We start from the raw sequence: 21,918 nt of genomic DNA on the forward strand, positions 1-21,918 counted from the left end.
CCCAACAGTGTCACCAGCAAAGCACCCCCACACCATCACACCTCCTCCTCAATGCTTCACGGTGGGAACCAGGCATGTAGAGTCCATCCGTTCACCTTTTCTGCATCTCACAAAGACACGGTGGTTGGAACCAGAGATCTCAAATTTGGACTCATCAGACCAAAGCACAGATTTCCACCGGTCTAATGTCCATTCCTTGTGTTCTTTAGCCCAAACAAGTCTCTTCTGCTTGTTGCCTGTCCTTAGCAGTGGTTTCCTAGCAGCTATTTTACCATGAAGGCCTGCTGCACAAAGTCTCCTCTTAACAGTTGTTGTAGAGATGTGTCTGCTGTTAGAACTCTGTGTGGCATTGACCTGGTCTCTAATCTGAGCTGCTGTTAACCTGTGATTTCTGAGGCTGGTGACTTGGATAAACTTATCCTCAGAAGCAGAGGTGACTCTTGGTCTTCCTTTCCTGGGGCGGTCCTCATGTGAGCCAGTTTCTTTGTAGCGCTTGAAGGTTTTTCCAACTGCACTTGGGGACACTTCCAAAGTTTTCCCAATTTTTCGGACTGACTGACCTTCATTACTTAAAGTAATGATGGCCACTCGTTTTTCTTTACTTAGAATTTGTATTATGGCAAGAAAAAAGCAGCTAACAGTCTATTCAGTAGGACTATCAGCTGTGCATTCACCAGATTTCTGCTCAACACAACTGATGGTCCCAACCCCATTTATAAGGCAAGAAATCCCACTTAAACCTGACAGGGCACACCTGTGAAGTGAAAACCATTTCCGGTGACTACCTCTTAAAGCTCATCAAGAGAATGCCAAGAGTGTGCAAAGCAGTCATCAAAACAAAAGGTGGCTACTTTGAAGAACCTAGAATATAAGACATATTTTCAGTTGTTTCGCACTTTTTTGTTAAGTATATAATTCCACATGTTAATTCATAGTTTTGATGCCTTCAGTGTGAATTTACAATTTTCATAGTCATGAAAATACAGAAAAATCTTTAAATGAGTAGGTGTATCCAAACTTTTGGTCTGTACTGTATATGCTGTAAATAGTCTGGATTACTGTATATATACAGTATGCACGCTGCTCACATTGGGTATTATTCATGCTTAAGGGGATTCTTTTTTCTAAATTAAAGGGGTTTTCCCACTGACAAAAGTTCATTTTATTCACTAGATCTTGGAATAAAAAGAAGATCCACAATTGATTCTTATTTTTATACCAAGAACTTTTGTTCGTGGGATAAACCCTTTAAAGGGAACCTGTCACCCCGAAAATCGCGGGTGAGGTAAGCCCACTGGCATCAGGGGCTTATCTACAGCATTCTGTAATGCTGTAGATAAGCCCCCGATGTTACCTGAAAGAGGAGAAAAAGACGTTAGATTATACTTACCCAGGGGTGGTCCCGCTGCTTGTCAGGTCGGATGGGTGTCTCTGGTCCGCTGCGGCGCCTCCCATCCTCTTTCCATGACATCCTCTTCTGATCTTCAGCCATGGCTCCGGCGCAGGCGTACTTTATCTGCCCTGTTGAGGGCAGAGCAAAGTACTGCAGTGCGCAGGCGCCGGGCCTCTCTGACCTTTCCGGCTCCTGCGCACTGCAGTACTTTGTTGTGCCCTAAACAGGGCAGACAAAGTACGCCTGCGCCAGAGCCGTGGCTGAAGATCAGAAGAGGACGTCATGGAAAGAAGATGGGAGGCGCCACAGCGGACCAGAGACGCCCATCCGAACTGACCAGCAGCGGGACTGCCCCTGGGTGAGTATAATATAACGTCTTTTTCTCCTCTTTCAGGTAACATCGGGGGCTTATCTACAGCAATACAGAATGCTATAGATAAGCCCCTGATGCTGGTGGGCTTACCTCACCCGCTGAATATCAAGTTTTGTCAAGAAATGCATAAATATTCATGTGTACATGCACATAAACATTTATCTATCTATCTATCTATCTATCTATCTATCTATCTATCTATCTATCTATCTATCTATCTATCTATCTGTCTGTCTGTCTGTCTATCTACAGTATCTAACAATGAAGGCAGCACTTCCTTCATTGGAGTGCTGCCTTCATTGTTTGTTTGCATCTGGATTTGGGCAAGTATTGGACTTATTGCCTGGGAGGCCTGCTTGCACCCACTAGTAAACATTGTGCTGTTCCATTTTTTTCTGAATATCTACAGTATCTATCTATCTATCTATCTATCTATCTATCTATCTATCTATCTATCTATCTATCTATCTGTCTGTCTGTCTGTCTGTCTGTCTATCTCACATCTATCTCATATTTTTCTTTTTATTTTACTAACATTGACTGGAAAGAAATACACACAGCTTTTTTATGAACACTTTCAGAACTATTAAGGTGAACATAAAGAATGTCTAAAAGACAGAATAATTCTGGAATACACCATCTTTCTCGGTGGAATAATTTGCAATTGAATTTTGAGGCAGTTGGCAATGACAACAAGTTTTAGGGTATGTGCACACGTTCAGGTTTTTTCGCGTTTCTTTCCCGATAAAAACACTATAAAAACTCATTAAAAACGCATGCATTATGCATCCTATTATTTAGAATGCATTCTGCAATTTTAGTGCACATGATGCGTTTTTTTCCATGAAAAAAACACATCGCGGTAAAAAAAAGCAGCATGTTCATTAATTTTGTGTTTTTTTCGCGTTTTTCCCGCTATTCTATGCATTTGGAAAAATCGCCAAAAAAACGCATAAAAAACGCTCAAAAAACACATCAAAAATGCAAAAAAAAAAACACGCATGCGGATTTCTGGCAGAAATGTCCTGTTTTTGTCAGGGAAATTTCTGCCAGAAATCCTGTCGTGTGCACATACCCTTAGTCATGTTGCAGACTGATCTGTACCTCTCGTTCTGCATAATAAAAGAGGTCCTCATGGAGCTCCCCGTCTGTTAAAGCAATTATAACACTTGCTGTCCTGTAACCTGCACGGATAAGAACACATAGCATACAATCACTTTTAACAAACCCTGTAAATGGACCTAAAAAGGGTTATCCAGGAATGTAATAAATTGGACCCGTCTCATAATTCAAACATAGCCATCTTAGTCACGTGTCAGAACGGTTGCAGTCTAAATAAACACAGTTCACCAGACCTACAGGTGTTTCTCATAAAATTAGAATATCATCAAAAAGTAAATTTATTTCAGTTCTTAAATGCAAAAAATGAAGCTTGTATACTATATAGAGTCATAACAAACAGAGTGATCTATTTCACGTGTTTATTTCTGTTAATGTTGATGATTACGGCTTACAGCCAATAAAAACCCAAAAAGCATTATCTCAGTAAATTAGAATATTTTTAACACCAACTTGAAAAGTACATTTACTGAACATACATTTCAGTAGGCCAACATTCCGGATTTTAAAATCATTTTTCATGCTGGTGTTTATTGATGCCAATAAAGAGGAGGAAACCAATCAAGGGGCGAAATGAACGCCATATGAGCACGAGGAGTCACAGGGTCACTATAAAAATATATACAAATAATAAATTAAAAGCACAAAAAGATAGACATCCAAAGAGAAGATGGATAACTCGGATCATCAGTAATTTATAATAAGGAGGCAAAACTCAAAGATTCGTTGAGGCCCTTGGGAACCATAGTATCCAAAGTGACGATCCGCTCAGTCTCCGTCTGGGCAAGTAGTTTTTTATTATTGCCACCTTTAATGCCCAGATGGAGAATATCGATTGCCCGGATCTTAAGTGTCCTGACATCACATCCATGGTGAGATTTAAAATGACGGGGAATAATCGCCTCCATGCCACGCTGCATTGGGCTGCATTGATGCAGTATTTGATGCAAAAGGAGCCCCGACCAAGTATTGAGTGCATTTACTGAACATACATTTCAGTAGGCCAACATTTTGGATTTTAAGATCATTTTTCAAGCTGGTGTTATAAAGTATTCTAATTTACTGAGATAATTACTTTTGTGTTTTCATTGGCTGTAAGCCATAATCATCAACATTAACAGAAATAAACACTGGAAAGAGATCACTCTGTTTGTAATGACTCTATATAATATATGAGATTCACTTTTTCTATTGAAGAACTGAAAAAAATTAACTTTTTGATGATATTTTAATTTTGTGAGAAGCATCTGTAAGTGTGAACTGACAGGAGCTGAATCATAATCACACAAACTTCTGTGAGCCAAAAAGCGTGTGACATAACAAGAAATAAATCATATTTTTTCTCCATCCCCACTCCTCTTTTCTCAGTCAGACGCAGAGAACATATATCTCTATGGTCTCAACTGCTCAGACAGGTACGTGTGCTGACGATACAGCTCCTGTCACTTGAGACGCAGGTCCTGGGAGCTGTGTTTCCTCAGACTGCAGCCCATCTTCACATGTGAGTTGGACACATTGCATCTTGAATTATGTGACGGGGCCATTTTATTACATTCTTAGAGAATCCATTTAATGATAAACATAATTGACAAAGGAAATAATAATTCTGTCTACAGCATATTTTATAGTAACAGAATACAACTCCATAATTGACAAGTAATAACTCAGATATATTTCTGAGTTTTCACATTGAAAATCGATGAAAGGTGGGCAGTGTAAAGCCACAGGGCACAATACTCTGAATCAGGAACCACCCAGGTCAGATACAAGAAAGGAGCTGACTAGCGGTGGATTCCGCGTCTCTGCCAGACACGCCGGCATGCTATCCCTTCCATTAGCTACCGGTTATACCGGTCCAGAACTTTCTCCTTTAGACAGACTCTTTTGCTACTGTGCCGATGATATATAAATGCATTCACCTACGCTTTTATCCCTCTCTGATAAGCATTTGTTCCTGAAGATGGCCGTCTATTGTGGCTGAAACGTTTAATTTGATGACTACATTAAATCACAAACAAATCCTGCATAAGTTGAGTGCCTAAGTTTATTTTCTTCTAGATATAAGAAATCGACTTCTCTTATCTGACCTGGGTGGTTCCTGACTGAAAGGGTGGCACCCTGTGGATTTCCACCATCCACCTTTCATCCTTCTTCACTGTATCACGGCTCCTGAGCAGGATGCCAGGAGAAAGCGGAAGGTGCTGCAGCGCTCAAGGACTGCCATAATTTCACCACATAGCATCTGCGTTGTGTCTGGCATGCTCAACTACCTCTTCCCTCTCCACATATGTGCTGTGACATTCTTCACATGGAGCATCCTCCCTTTAGGTTTATTTTCACATGAGTTTTCACATGTAATTTCAGATAAAGACCTTTGCTGACAAAGGCCAAGGTTATACTGCAAATTTGGTTTGCAGATAAATCTTTGCGGCTAAAAATTTCTGTACGCCGCTGTTACAATATAATGCAAGTCAATGGGGTCACATTGGGACTCATAAGGTACCGCAACTACGACAAACAAAATGACAAAATATCAGAACCAGTTGGATTTTTTACAATATGCAATTTCTTTCCACCACCATTCAACACATTAGGTGGACATTCTGGGAGAGAGTCAAAAGAACACCAGATGTATGCAACAATGATATCTAGACATGAGATCTTAAGTGATATCACGGGAGAATAGATTATATTTTGCCGGATCAAACAGTAAATTTATATTTTATCATGAGATGACTCATCTAATGATAACTGTTTATGATCAATGGAAATAAGTTCTCAGAATTGCAACAAGTTCAGGATCTCCGTCAACTTCATCTTTACTGGTACAATATTTTCAATTATAAGAACAATTTCCTACTTAGAAGAAAAATTCCAACCATTTCAAATATGATTCTATAACAGGTTTCAGTCTGGATTGAAGGAAATGCTAGATCTTTCTATATATGGCCAACTGTGAGTAAACTTAGTTAAGCCTAAGCAGGGGCGGGTCTGAGGGCACTGATGCCTCAGCAGGGGTGGGCCAACTAATTTAGGTGCTTAAGGCAATCATTGCAAATTTGATCCCCTGTAACGTGACCACCGCTTGTGGTCACTAGGCAGCTTTAATGAGGGCTACCACAAACAGGCTTGGCACTAGCTACTCTGTTTTCCAGATCCCAGGAGTTGCTCTGACCTTCTCATCCTTTAGCCCCTGTACAACGATTTGGACTTAAGAGAGACCCCCTAGACTGGAGCCAAAGAGTTAGATACCGTTCAGTGGTGCGAGCTGGAAAGAAGACCCAGTAGCTGGGTCAGAACCAGGATACCAATACAATGCCAAAATCGCAAGGTAAGAAACTAGTCAAAAAAACAAGGCTCCGTCAAAATCAGGAATGCCACCAGGAAGTCAAAGCAGGATATTGAGAACTTCTCTTGAAGCAAGCCAAATTATAACTGGCAGTGGGCAGCGGGCTTTCAGGAGCTTAAATGGCCTGTAAACATGCCCAGGCCACACATAAGGAAGCAAATACTGAAACGTTAACTCCTGATCTCCCAGTACGGAAGCGTTAGAAGTACCCCATCACACAGAACTAGAGTTGTCACCTTGTGTTGCCCACAACAAAAGCAGAGACAAATAAGACAGACACAGTTGTCACATCCTCTTCTTCATTATTCAGCTCTTAATACTGAGTGAAGCAGGGTCATAATTATCAAATAACAGAAGGGAAATCATTATAGGCACAACACCGAGATCAAGTCTCCATAAAGTGGTATTCTCAAGTTTGGAAGTTATCCCTTATCCATTGGATAGGGAATAACATCTCGATTGCTGACGGTCAGATCATTGGGACCCACTGATGACCAATGAGATGGGCAACATAGTAGCTCTGTTACTTTGTAGAACTCGGGTTCTGAGTTCAAATCCCCCCAAGTGCAACGTCTGCAAAGAGTTTGTATGTTCTCGACTGTGTGCATTTTTTTTGGGTTCTCTGGTTTCCTCCCATACTTCAGATACATACTGATGATAGAGAATTTAGGTTGTGACAGTGGGGACAGTGATGATGATGTTTGTAATGTACTGTAGAAATTAGCGATGGTATATAAATGAGTAAAATAAATTTACCTATTTATGTGATTTCAATGCATCTGTTACATGATTTTTAAAAAAAAATTAAACCAAAAGTTGACATTGTATTAGTGGAAAACATTGTAAGATTGAAGCATAAAACCCCATCCAAAAAATTGTCAACCACATACCTTTGTAATTCTCATGATAAATTTGCTCACTTGCCTGGATGAATAAAAAAAAAAAATTAACACACAGCAAAACAAAAATACACTAGTTATCCTTTCCTCTTCCCATCTGAGCTATAATATACCGTACCTATGTACTAATCTACATATAAGGCTTCATTCTGACGTCCATGATTCATGTACAGTCTAACCACAAGTTTCACAGACAGAACATGTACCCATTAAAATCTATGAAGCTGTTCATGACTTTTTTGAGACCACGTGTATGTGAAAAAAATAAACAAAGACATGTGAAATCTTGATCTGATATCTGATGGAAATAAATAAATAAATGTTTTTTCTAGTGTACCAATATCTGGGCACTGTAGTAAAACATTAACCATAGTGATGTCACTGTAATAAGAAGCAGTGAAATCCTTGAACCAAAATGTGCTTGAATATTTGCAGGGAGAGCGACTGTGTGTTGGACCTGATCAGGTGACCCACTGGAAGGATTTCCTCGATATAAAAGCCCTGCGCACCAAACCCCAGGGTGATGTGGTGCCAGAGAAGAGAGTGGAGTAGATGCACTCCATGGGTGTCGCTGAGGCCAGCATAAGAGTCTTCAGCAGAATGTCTATGCCATCATGGCCATCGCCTGACAAGGCCCGGGTTCCACACATGATGACTTCGAGTTCCGCCTGCGCTAATCAGGACCAGGATTCGTGCTCCACGCCAGTAAAGCTCTAGAAACCAGACGTTGCCCGTTAAGAGCCGAGGTCTAGTCCACTCAATTTTAATCCTAAGAGTTGTACATCGACGGTCAAGCCCAGAAGATCCGTGAGGAGACTGCAACAGTCGGGACGTGCCTGCATCTGCAGAAAGACCGCTTGTGAGCAGGGCTGTCACATCCAGCTGTCCTCTACAGTACTGGGGTCTCAGGTTGTGAGGGGGCCGGTAGGGACATGGGAGGTTCAACGGGCTTTGATAGACTACATCAGAGAGAGGCTTGTGGCCTAGAAGGAAAATCTGGTTACTCCCACTAGGGCCAGATTTGCAGAGAGAGAACTTACGTGGTGGCTCACATGACTGGGCGCACCACCATTGTGAACAGAACATTAACGTTAGAGAAAGACTTCCTTTGCTTTTCCAAGGTTATCTTTATCTTTGTTTGAATGTAAATCTGACTCATTATCAACACTATTTGTTTAGAGTTAAGGTACCGTCTCACAGTGGCACTTTGGTCGTTACGACGGCACGATCCATGACGTTCCAGCGATATACTTACGATCTCGCTGTGTCTGACACGCTACTGCGATCAGGGACCCCGCTGAGAATACGTCGTAGCAGATTGTTTGAAACTTTCTTTCATCGTCAAGTGTCCCGCTGTGGCGGCATGATCGCATCGTGTAACAAAGGTGTGCACAATATTGTATACGATGTAATGGGTGGAGGAGCTTGATACGTAGGAGCGCACGACTTCAACATTGCAAATACGTCATGAAATTATCGCTGCAGCGCCATGCATTGCGAAGTGTGACCGCAGTCTACGACGCTGGAGCGATAATAGAGCGACGCTGGAACGTCACGGATCATACCGTCGTAGCGACCAAAGTGCCACTGTGAGATGTTACGCTTACTTTAAATCACTGTATATAAAGGCATTCCAAAGACATACTGATAGGGACTTAGATTGTGAGCCCCATCGGGGACAGTGATGATGATGTATGCAAACTGTAAAGTGCGGCAGAATATGCTAGCGCTATATAGAAATAAAGATTATTATTATTAAATTGAACTATAGTCATCCCTGACTGTCTTCTGCCTCGTGCCTCTGTGCGTTGCATCCAGACACCTGCAGTACATGACTACAACTGCTCATTTCTTGCCATCCCAAACACGATATGCCGCCCCTTTCATCCCAGCCATGTAAAAAGAGATGTGATGGGGCTCAAACAGAAAAATTGAAATGAGATATTCTAAGGACAGGTGCAGATGGCCATATATTCTTTCATCCGAGAGAATCAGGTCGATTATGCAGGACCTGCGTGACGTTCAGCCAACCCTGATGAAGGAATCCGTTGTAATTCCGAAACGCGTTGGCTATTGGCTCCTTCCAGACACTGTACTGCATACAGGGGCACCACGTGACCGAGCTAGTCACGTAACCCGAACGTCACGCAGGTCCTGCAAACTGCTGCTTAGTACACCGAAGCACCACGAGCGCCTGTCACCGGCCGGGACAGTGCGCTCAGGACTCTCCTACAAGGTGAACACCTAGGAAAAAGGAGATAAGTACTACTTCATTATTTTTTACTATAAAGGACTCTTTTCTCCTCGGAAACAGCGTGTTTCTTAATTACAGGTACCTTTCTTTCATTTAACCGAAGTCCTGCCGTTTTTACTGCACCAGCCAAGGAGGTATATCCTCCACTAAGTTCGAATTTACCCCTTTTCTGTGTTAGTCCTCTCACATTAACCTGCAAACAGCAGAGCATGATCCACATATAGATATACTTATTCTAGTATTTTCTAAATGACCGCATATTATTTGGTTAATAGGTGTGTATACTAAATACCCTATTTTCTCACTCTAGTTGAGTCTACACACATCCCTGAAATTGCCTTTCTCAGCATACAGCGTCAGACAGCCCCCTGTATACCAAAAAGGTAATTATTCGTAAAAACCTCTTGTACATATTGGTAGCTTAACAAGTGCATATTATTTCTAAGCGCGGGTATTATATTATATATCCTCTTGTAGCTTTATTCTTTCTCAGGTGTAGTCTGGGATTATACTTGCAGCTGATCCTATGGACCTACAATAGCGCCGCTACAAAACATACATCTCCCATGTTTATAGATAATGTTGATTTTATTGATTTCTTAGAGGACACAGATGTAAAACAGAAATTTAAAAGTTTGGCCTTCTAAGCATCATTTTTGACCATATCACCCTTTTCATCCTGTAAAATTCCTATAGCATCTTTGACTTTTCTTTTGCTTTTTACATACCGCCAACATCCTTTTTTATTGCTTTTGATCTCCCTTGCAAGCCTTACTTCATTTCTGACTTTAGCTCTTCTAACGCTTGCCCTGCATTCCCTGCAAACAACTTTTTTCATTTTTAATAAGTGCTTAAGTTCTGTGTTCATCCATCCTGGTGTCTTTAAATGTTTCCAATTCTTCCTTCTTTTTGGGATTGTTACTGACTGTGCAGTAAGAATTTCATTTAGCAAAATCTCTCATCCTTCTTGGACATTTCTATCATTTGCCTATGACATCATATCTATCTTCCTGTGTTAGCACCTCCAATTCTCCTTGCTTGCTTCCCATGCTCTGTGCATTTGTATAGACACGTTTTAGTTTGTAGTTGGTTTCTCTTGCTCCTCTATTTTCATTCAGAGTTTGCTGTTTTTGTTCTTTATTTCCACTTATAATAATAATAGGGTTCTCAAAAAAATGCATTAGCTGCGTATTTATTTCCTGGCCATATATTTCCCATCCCATATTGCTCTAGTTTAAAGCTCTTCTGATGAGTGTAGCAAGTTGTGTACCAAATATGTGTTTTCTTATTTTCGTAAGATGCAAGCCATCTCTAGCAAAGAGTCCGTCATGTAAGTAATTTCCTCCATGGTAAAGAAACTCAAAACGTTGCTGAGGCACCATCGACATAGCCAGTTGTTCACTTGTAGAATCCTGTTCAATCTTCCATAACCATCCACTGGGAGGATGGATGAGAAGATGTCATGCGCTCCAGTTCCTTCCCTTTCTGGCCAAAGAATCTGCATATAGTTTACAGGTCCTTTTTTGCTGTGTCATTTGTTCCTACGTGTATTAGCGGCCATGGGTGGTCGTCAGTAGTGCTGAGGAGTTTTGATACCCTATCAGACACATCTTTGATTTAGACACCTGGAAGATAGAACACTTCTTGTGAGATTGCGGCGCCCCAGGGTCCTGGTCGTCGCAGTGGTATTACTTTCCTCTCGGGGAGAGTGATGCTACGTTTGGAGGCAAAGAAGGATAACTGCATCCAGGTATCACAAACATGCAACACATTTCACACTCCAGACCACCAGGGGGAGCTTTTGTTCCTATTTATTAGGTCACTCCCCATATATATAACTGGTAGTCTGTAGGGAGAGTTAGAACGTTCCAGACCAGGGTCTGAGGTGGACAGAGGGTCCAAAGGAGCTGTGCATGCCCTCAGAGCTGCATCTCCCAGAAAGAGACATTCAGAAGGCAGAATTGTATTGCAGCGAGCGTGAAGGAAGTCGTAGCAAAGGAGAGGATACCAGAAGGGGACCAGCCCTGCACCAGCTGCCTCCTTCTGAGGCGCAGAATCCCGGTAGCCGGAACACAGAGGGAGTAAGGACCTTTATGATTTGCTCCAGAGACCGGCAGGACAGCTAATTGAAAGTTACCTGTTCGCCCTACACCCAGGAGGCACGGTGGCAACCCATGGAGGCCGGGGTGCGCTAGAGTTCCCCCTTTTACACGAACGTCCCAGGGCCACGGACCGGGTCAGCCACCGTGACATCCCCCTGTGAACCGCTGGACCCAGTATCGAGTACCCCATGGCCCCATGGGGGCGATCCAAGATAATGTCCGGTCGGCCGATAACGGCTTCTATTTCTCTCTGTAAGGAATCCTCTAGGACCACCACACTTCTTTTCTTCTTTGCCAAAGTGCTTCTTTTTCTCCATTCAAGATGATTTTGATTTCATAGTGGAGTGTTCTTCGTGGGCAAATCACTTTTTTAATGTACATCTTCATAGTTGTCCTGCGTGAAAGCCCAGTGGTAGCAGTTCTTCAGCTGTATGGGTGCCGACTGCCTCCTCATCCTCCTGCTTCTTTGGGTCACATTCTTCCATTTCTCTTCTTCTGCAGGTACATTGAAAGGTGCTTCTCTTCAAACATTCAGAATAGTTATTTCTATCTGACATTACATTCTGCTGGAACACTGAAAAGTTCTTCTCTTGCAACATTATGAAGAGATTCTTCTGCTCTGTCAAGGAAATTCTTATCTTATTTGATGAGCTTCAATGTAGCTATTCTCTCCTGAAGACTGTGCTTGGATTACAGAAATGCATAAAGATAGACTTTGCAATGTTGCAAAATTTTCTCTATGATGGAAACAATCAGCAAGTGAAGTAACTGATGTTGATGAATCCAATTATGTGTTGCATGTGCCTTAATGAACTCATTGATTGAACAAATGTAAAATGTTTGAGTTTGAAGTTCAATAAATTCATTCCTCTTTGTACTGCAAGGATCTTCTATTTATACATTGGAGCCACCTTCTGCCTAACGCTGTATTTTGGATAAAACTTATTGCACTTTTATCGTTTACCCTTTATAATATAAGGCAGTCACAACGTCCATGGTGGTCGGTGTGTGAGTGGTTGTTTCTTCACTATTTTGCACCTTTGCTGCACCCGCCATTATCATGGTGGTCTGCGCCATCCTGTAGTACATTGCTAATGTGACCTGGTGATGGTGAATCTTTTTTCGGTGATGGTTTTGGACATATATAATGGGTTTTTTAATCTGTGACATTTACAAGTTTTGTAAACATACTCTAAAATGTCCTGCTCTTTTAGATCTAATGCCCTCATATAAATTCTGTATTTGGTGTAACTTATCTGTATGTGTACAGGAGTGGTTACAATGGGAAGAATAAAAGGATTTTTCTTATACAGTTGGGTATGAGAGTGAACCCAGGAACGTTATTCTTAAAAAAATTTCAGGTAATGATACAGTTTTTTTGCTTACCCTCTCAATTCCATCATGCATATAAGTGTCTCCACCAGGACGAACGTTCTTTAGCTCCTCCAGTCCCAACTTGATTTGTTCTCTGTTACAAAAAGTGAGGAAAAAAAACAATGTGGTGGGGAAATATTCTAGTTGTCGTGCTCAGACTGGGTTCAGATGCTATAATGATAATGCAGCCTAATTTTATCATTCATTGATGACAATATTTGGACCTTCTGCAGTTCTGAAGAAGTCACTGTTATAGACTATGAAACCAGCTTTATACTGCAAATGAAGAAGACATGTCTCCAGCAATGGCTGCTATGTTTGGGTCAGAAAAGTGACTGTATATATATATATATATATATATATATATATATAACTATATATATAGATAGATAGATAGATAGATAGATAGATAGATAGATAGATACAGTACAGACCAATAGTTTGCACACACCTTCTCGTTTAAAAATTTCTCTGTATTTTCATGACTATGGAAATTGTAAATTGACACTGAAGGCATCAAAACTGTGAATTAACACATGTGGAATTATATACTTAACAAAAAAGTGTGAAACAGCTGAAATTATGTCTTATATTCTAGGTTATTCAAATAGCCACCTTTTGCTTTGATAACTGCTTTGCACACTCTTGGCATTCTCTTGATGAGCTTCTAGATTCTAGAGGTAGTCACCGGGAATGGTCTTCCAACAATCTTGAAGGAGTTCCCAGAGATGCTTAGCACTTGTTGGCCCTTTTGCCTTCACTCTGCGGTCCAGCTCACCCCAAACCATCTCGATTGAGTTCAGGTCTGGTGACTGTGGAGGCCAAGTCATCTGGTGTAGCACCCCATCACTCTCCTTCTTGGTCAAATAGCCCTTACACAGCCTGGTGGTGTGTTTGGGGTCATTGTCCTGTTGAAAAATAAATGATGGTCCAACTAAACGCAAACCGGATGGAATAGCATGCCGCTGCAAGATGCTATAGTAGCCATGCTGGTTCAGTATGTCTTCTATTTTGAATAAATCCCCAACAGTGTCACCAGCAAAGCACCCCCACACCATCACACCTCCTCCTCCATGCTTCATGGTGGAAACCAGGCATGTAGAGTCCATCCGCTCACCTTTTCTGCGTCTCACAAAGACACGGTGGTTGGAACCAAAAATCTCAAATTTGGACTCATCAGGCCAAAGCACAGATTTCCACTGGTCTAATGTCCATTCCTTGTGTTCTTTAGCCCAAACAAGTCTCTTCTGCTTGTTGCCTGTCCTTAGCGGTGGTTTCCTAGCAGCTATTTTACCATGAAGGCCTGCTGCACAAAGTCTCCTCTTAACAGTTGTAGAGATGTGTCTGCTGCTTGAACTCTGTGTGGCATTGACCTGGTCTCTAATCTGAGCTGCTGTTAACCTGCGATTTCTGAGGCTGGTGACTCAGATAACCTTATCCTCAGAAGCAGAGGTGACTCTTGGTCTTCCTTTCCTGGGGTGGTCCTCATGTGAGCCAGTTTCTTTGTAGCGCTTGGTGGTTTTTGCAACTGCAAATTTCCCAATTTTTCGGACTGACTGACCTTCATTTCTTAAAGTAATGATGACCACTCACTTTTCTTTAATTCGCTGCTTTTTTCTTGCCATAATACAAATTCTAACAGTCTATTCAGTAGGACTATCAGCTGTGTATCCACCAGACTTCTGCACAACACAACCGATGGTCCCAACCCAATTTATAAGGCAATAAATCCCACTTATTAAACCTGACAGGGCACACCTGTGAAGTGAAAACCATTTCCGGTGACTACCTCTTGAAGCTCATCAAGAGAATGCCAAGAGTATGCAAAGCAGTCATCAAAGCAAAAGGTGGCTACTTTGAAGAACCTAGAATATAAGACATAATTTCAGTTGTTTCACACTTTTTTTGTTAAGTATATAATTCCACATGTGTTAATTCATAGTTTTGATGCCTTTAGTGTGAATTTACAATTTTCATAGTCATGAAAATACAGAAAAATCTTTAAATGAGAAGGTGTGACCAAACTTTTATATATATTCCATTGTTTTGCAGCATTATGTACCTAGAATGTAATATTTGGATAACTAGACCTGCCTATCTTTTTGTACTTTCCTGTGGTAATGACATGCTGACTAACTGCTGCAACCAATCACTGACCATTGCATGCTACCATTACTGCTGCAGTCATGTGACCATGGGGACCACATCATGCAGGACATTCTGCATAGTTCAATGGGAGCAGCAATGCTGGAGCAGTGGGAGATTTGATAGGTGAATAAGGGATTTTGTTATTTCATCACCTTAAGGCTGGGTTCACATTGCATTAAAGCGGTACATTTAACAGACTACGTCACACCGCGGCATAACGCGGTGTAACGTAGTCCGCTAACACCACCATAGACTGCAATGTTGGACACATCGCCAGCGCACGCCCACAATTGGCATGCGCTAGCGATGTGCCGTCATTTAAGTGATGGACCCAAGACGCGGGCTGCAGCGTTTCCGGGTCCGTCACTGCTAGCGCAGATGGAGCTATCAGAAGCTCCATCTGCGCTAGCGCTGTAAAAGTCGGGCACTTGCGTCAGCACAGTCCGTTTAACGTATGCGTTGAACGGACTGCACTAACGCAATGTGAACCTAGCCTAACTGTGTTTTGGGAAATTTTTTTAGCAAAATTCATTACATCCTTTCAGGATACATTGAGCAGTATTTTCATTACCATATTCAATCAGTAAGTCCAAAGCACATCAGACCTACAAGTCAGTTTTGTACCTTAATTTGTTAAACTTGTGGTTTTGAAGGATGCAAAATACAGCCAAGTGTCAAAATTGCCATAGAATGAATCCATATGTAGAAAACAGATTTGGCGGTTTATTTATTTATTCATTATGTATGCATTTTTGGAGATTTCGCTTTTTGCATTACAGATGTAGATTTTGCTTTGGATTTAGTGCAGGTACACATGGATAATTTCCCACATGGACCAATGGTCTGCGTGGAAAAAAAATCACAACATTCACTACTTTGGGCTGATTTACAGACCAGACTAGTGGATGTAAATAGCAGGTTTCACCTGCACTTGCCTGATATGCGGACGAGCACACGGAGCTCCACACGGTCATTGCCACAGCCTCAGCCTCTGCACCCTCACTGAAAAGTAGCATCATCAGTGAGCTTCGTTTCATGGACTGGGGCACTCTCTGCTCTATTGAGCATGCATCGGTTGTCAATTCAGGCTTATTTTCAGTAGGATTTTGTCACTGTGCAATATGCACAGTGACAGTGCGCTCGCTCGCTGGCTTTGATCACAAGTGACGAGCTGGCAAGACAGTCCACTGCCAGTGCACATTCTATAGAGAAAAAAAGTGAACAGAGTCCAGCGCGGTTGGTCTCTGGTTGCCGCATACTTTGAAAGCCGCCAAGAACCAAGCCGCACGGGAGGCTAATCGGACAGGCGGGTCCCCAGCTGCTTCTCCCTACCACTCTCTTACAGTGACAGTTCTCTCCCTTCATGTGTGTATAGTGAGAGACTTGTCACTTCAGGGCAGCAAGCAGGGAGAAGCCAACAGGGAACTACCTGTCCCACTAGTCTCCTGTGCATCTCGGTCCCCGGCATAAAGTATGTTTTTCACTGAAATGTAGCGGTGCTTCAAAGTCAAATACACATGGCTGAAATCATGAGGCCGGCATCTGATATATGATGCCCATGCATCAGATGTAACTGTGACAATGACTCTGTAAAAAATATTGTGAAACCATAATAACTGCTAGAAGTGACAATACTAATATAATGAGTAGTGCTTACAGAACTGTCACAATTTCTTTTTTATATCATTAGTATTTCTTTTGTATATTAGCAGTCTGTCAGCACTTACCTGTCATCTGTCAGTCGCATTAAAGTTTCTCCTGCTGTGGAAAACACAATGATAGACATTCGGAGCTGTGGGCTATAAGGGAGGACAAAACACAGGAAATTGCTATATGACATATCTCTTATGATTAAATGTACAAGTTTCAGTCTAATTCCCCAACCATTAGGATACCTGGTGCAGTGACAGCACATGGAAGACTTAAAGCAACTCCTTATATTCATTTAGTTCTTTTGGCAATTGAACTGCACAGGACTAGAAAAAAGGCTGAAGCTGATAGATATCACCCCATCAGAGGGAGTCCATCAACCAGGCTACTGATGACAACCTTCTATCCTTCAGAGATTTGGGCAGAACCATGTACAAGGACACTGTATGGAAGTGCACGTCATCGGCATCCCAAGTACCACTGCAACACTTCTGCATGACATCTGATGCCTCAGCAAGAACTGATTGTGTATGTAAGTACATTATTGTATGTAATTGCAAGTATAATTTACACTGATCGATTTTGGCTGATCTTAATGACATTTGCCTTTACTCCTTTTTTATGACTTAACACTAAACGTGATATTGGTGGTAACATGCCGCTTCTAATCCTGCACCTTTCCCTTTAATGGTACGAACATCTCTGCTACTCGCTGTTATCTGCCGCCTCTAATCCTGCACCTTTCCTTTTAATGTGCCTGTTGACTGTATGCTAAATGCATTTGTTGCATTGTATTACTTACTGCTGTCCATCCATGCTGGTGTCACAGGAGACATTATTGTGTTCAAGGTGTTAGAGCAAATGTTTTCAGCCAGGTCTAGTGCCTTTGATCTTGTAACCTCCCCCGGGGTGTTGGCCAATTGCTAATTTATCCCAAATAAGGACCCACAATCCCTCTCACCTGATCCTTTAGTCAGTCCTATAAATTTAGTAGCATCTTAAGGGGTGCACGCGTGTGGGGTCAGGCACGCGTGTGGGGTCAGGCACGCGCATCTCTGCAGCAAAGCATACAGACGCCGCAGTTATTTCAACGGCAGTAAGCATCACGGCAGGAGTCAGGACCCCACTCTATGTTCTGTTTCTTCTGGGTGTGTCTTCCGAGTAAGCACTTCTTATTACTTGAATCTAGCTTTCTATTAACCCATCTTACTTCTTTGCCATGTTTACCTGTGCCCCTACATTGTTTGCTCCACTAGTCCTCTCTCTCCTTCGCTATCACAAATCCCAGCACTCCCTAACCTAATAATCATCTCCCCTTCCCTCTTACCTCCCCACCTGTCCTCCTCTGCTGACCTGCTCCTCAACCTCAAATCTGTCCAACAAACGCATAAAACAAGTCGGCCACTCTTTCTCCCACCTGCTCTCTCTCTCTCCTTCTCCTCACTGCTGGAGACATATCTCCCATCCCTGGACCCCCACATCTCATACCTCCCATTACTACTCCCTCCTATCACTCCCTATCCAACATGAACTTCCGCAATCTTTCCAACATAAAACCCGTGCCCCTGACGCCCACCCCCCTGCTCCCTCTCTCTGGAGCACTCTGGAATGCCCACTCAATCTGCAATAAGCTTCATGAGATTCACGACCTTTTTCTCTCCCGCAATCTTGCCTTCCTCGGCCTCACAGAAACATGGCTAACACCCTCTGACACCGCCTCCCCTGCTGCGCTGTGTTACGGAGGCCTCCACTTCACCCACACCCCTCGACCCGGCAACAAACATGGTGGAGGAGTGGGTCTTCTCCTTTCTTCAAACTGCACCTTTAACCCAATCCCACCTCTTCCCTCCCTTATCCTCCCCTCTTTTGAAGTCCATTCTGTCCGCATCTACTCTCCCTCCAACCTCCAAGTGGCCGTCATATACCGACCTCCGGGCCCGGCCACTGCCTTTATCGACCAATTCTCCACCTGGCTTCTTCACTTTCTCTCTGCTGACACTCCCACCATCATCATGGGTGACTTAAACATCCCCATTGATACCCTTCAGTCAACAGCCTCCAAACTTCTGTCCCTTACCTCATCCTTTGGACTTACTCAGTGGTCCTCCGCAGCCACCCACACGGATGGGCATACACTAGACCTGGTATTCACCCGTCTCTGCTCTCTATCTAACTTCACCACCTCCCCTCTCCCTCTGTCCGACCACCATCTGCTCACCTTCTCATCCCTGTCCTCCTCACCAATCATCCATATCCAGCAACATGCGCACCCACGCAGAAACCTTGCACACCTAGACACCCACACACTCTCTGACTCCATCCTACCACTGGCATCCATATCCTCACTCCACGACACAGACAGTGCTGCTGCTTTCTACAATGCCACTCTCGCATCAGCTATTGACACGGTTGCCCCTCTCATCCATGGCAGAGCGCGACGTATCAATAGACAACCTTGGCATAATAACACCACCAAAAAGCTAAGGCAAGTGTCCAGGGTTGCAGAGCGGCGTTGGAAGAGAACACACTCGCAAGACGACTTCACTGTATTCAAACAAGCAACACTCGCTTTTAAATCTACACTCACCTCTGCTAAACAGGCCTACTTCACAACCCTCATATCTTCCCTATCCCACAACCCCAAACAGTTATTCAAAACATTTAACTCCCTCCTCCGCCCCCCACTGCCCCCTCCAACCTCCCTCATCTCTGCTGAGGACTTTGCCACACACTTTAAAAATAAGATCGACCAGACAAGGCAAGACTTTATTGTTCAACCACCACAACCCCTTTGTATACCAGACCAATGCCCAAACCCCATAACCTCCCTATCCAACATCACTGAAGGGGGACTTAATTGTCTCCTCTCCAAATCCCACCTCACCACCTGTGCGCTCGACCCCATCCCATCCCACCTCCTCCCCAACCTCATCACCACACTTATCCCATCCCTAACCCACCTCTTCAACCTATCACTATCTTCTGGCACCTTCCCCTCTGCGTTCAAACATGCCACAATCACACCTATCCTTAAAAAGCCAACCCTCGATCCAACTGCTATGTCCAGCTATCGCCCAATATCGCTGCTCCCATTTGCTTCCAAACTCCTGGAGCAGCACGTCCATGCTGAACTCTCCTCCCACCTCTCATAACTTGTTGTATGACAATCTACAATCTGGTTTCCACCCCCATCACTCAACTGAGACTGCCCTGACCAAAATCACTAACGACCTACTTACCGCCAAAGCTACTGGACAATACTCTGTACTCCTCCTTCTAGACCTGTCCTCTGCTTTCGACACAGTTGACCACTGCCTCCTACTGCAGATGCTCTCCTCCTTTGGCATCAAAGACCTCGCCCTATCCTGGATCGCCTCGTACCTTTCCAACCGCACATTCAGCGTCTCCCACTCCCATACTACCTCCTCATCCCACCCTCTCTCTGTTGGAGTCCCCCAAGGCTCTGTTCTAGGACCCCTACTCTTCTCAATCTATACACTTGGCTTGGGACAACTCATAAAGTCCCATGGATTCCAGTACCACCTCTATGTTGACGACACTCAGATCTACCTCTCTGGCCCTGACGTCACCTCTCTGCTGTCCAGAATCCCAGAGTACCTATCAGCCATATCCTCCTTCTTCTCCTCTCGCTTCCTCAAACTCAATGTGGACAAATCTGAACTCATCATCTTTCCTCCATCCCACAAATCTTCCTTACTTGACCTATCTATCGCAGTCAATGACATCATGCTTTCCCCTGTACCCGAAGTCCGCTGCCTCGGAGTAACCTTCGACTCTGCCCTGTCCTTCAAACCGCACATCCAAGCTCTTTCCACCTCCTGTCGCCTCCAGCTCAAAAATATCTCCAGGATCCGTCCTTTCCTCAACCCCCAATCTACTAAAATGCTTGTGCACGCCCTCATCATTTCCCGCCTTGACTACTGCAACATCCTTTTCTGTGGCCTCCCTGCTAACACCCTTGCACCTCTCCAGTCCATCCTTAACTCTGCTGCCCGACTAATCCATCTCTCTCCTCGCTACTCCTCCGCTTCCCCCCTCTGCAAATCTCTTCACTGGCTCCCATTCCCTCAGCGTATCCAGTTCAAATTGCTAATACTGACCTACAAAGCCATCCACAACCTGTCTCCTCCATATATCTCTGAACTAATCTCTCGATATCTTCCCTCACGTGACCTCCGGTCCTCCCAAGACCTCCTTCTCTCCTCCACACTTATTCGCTCCTCATCCAATCGCCTCCAAGACTTCTCCCGAATATCCCCCATCCTCTGGAACTCTCTGCCCCAACACATCCGACTAGCAACCACAGTCGGATCCTTCAGACGGAACCTGAAAACTCATCTCTTCAGGAAAGCCTACAGCCTGCACTGACACCGCTGCTGCCTCATCACTATCGAAGCTACCGCCTCACCAACACCGGAGCTACCGCCTCACCAACACCGGAGCTACCGCCTCACCAACATCGGAGCTCCTGCAACCCTCAACCTACTGTCTCCTTCCCCATAATCCTGTAGAATGTAAGTCCGCAAGGGCAGGGTCCTCGCCCCTCTGTATCAGTCCGTCATTGTTAGTTTGTTTACTGTATGTGATATTTGTAACTTGTATGTAACCCCTTCTCATGTACAGCACCATGGAATCAATGGTGCTATATAAATAAATAAATAATAATAATAATAAAAACATAACGCTCTACTACCTGATAAACTTCTCTGTCAAATGTTCCACAAAGTCATAGATTTCATTCCAGTGGTGGAGAACACTTCCAGACCTAGGGAACAACACAAGGTTTTTATAGAATTATTATTACATATAGAATATAAGGTCCACTAATAAATCCAGATATAGGTATCAACATAGACTCAAACAGTCGCTGAAATCTAGATAGTATTTCTGATCACAGCCCAGATAATGATCGCATTACATAACCATTACTGAATAATAATGATATTTTCACCATGTTATATACTTTGGCAAACTCGATGAACAGGCCAACTAATGCAGGTATATTACCAATGACTTGATATGTCCGTAATGGTAATTCCCTTTGCACCACTCTACAGGTTCCATGCTTCCTTGAGACAACTTCCCACCCAAATCCAAAGACAAATTGTTTCCAAGACACCTTGACGATAACTTAATGGTGTCTTAGAAACAACTTGTCTCCATCAATGGCTTGATATTACTTTGATATTTTATCTACTAAATGAATAGCACAGTAATCCGTAAACTAACAAGACTT

General features: G+C 43.2%; 1 protein-coding gene across 1 annotated transcript in view; it reads right to left on the bottom strand.

The window, feature by feature from the left end:
* The window catches only part of ANTXR1 (ANTXR cell adhesion molecule 1), a 320,379-nt gene that overhangs the window by 150,662 nt on the left and 147,799 nt on the right, over window positions 1-21,918 (bottom strand). The window contains exons 2-6 of the mRNA XM_069766572.1: window positions 21,376-21,447; window positions 16,739-16,810; window positions 12,876-12,957; window positions 7,125-7,158; window positions 2,871-2,950 (exon numbers count right to left, since the gene is read on the bottom strand). Coding sequence (XP_069622673.1) covers window positions 2,871-2,950; window positions 7,125-7,158; window positions 12,876-12,957; window positions 16,739-16,810; window positions 21,376-21,447 — 340 coding nt within the window. The remainder of the gene's footprint in view (window positions 1-2,870; window positions 2,951-7,124; window positions 7,159-12,875; window positions 12,958-16,738; window positions 16,811-21,375; window positions 21,448-21,918) is intronic.

Source organism: Ranitomeya imitator, chromosome 4 (genome assembly GCF_032444005.1).
Source record: "Ranitomeya imitator isolate aRanImi1 chromosome 4, aRanImi1.pri, whole genome shotgun sequence".
Taxonomy (NCBI): Eukaryota; Metazoa; Chordata; class Amphibia; order Anura; family Dendrobatidae; genus Ranitomeya; species Ranitomeya imitator.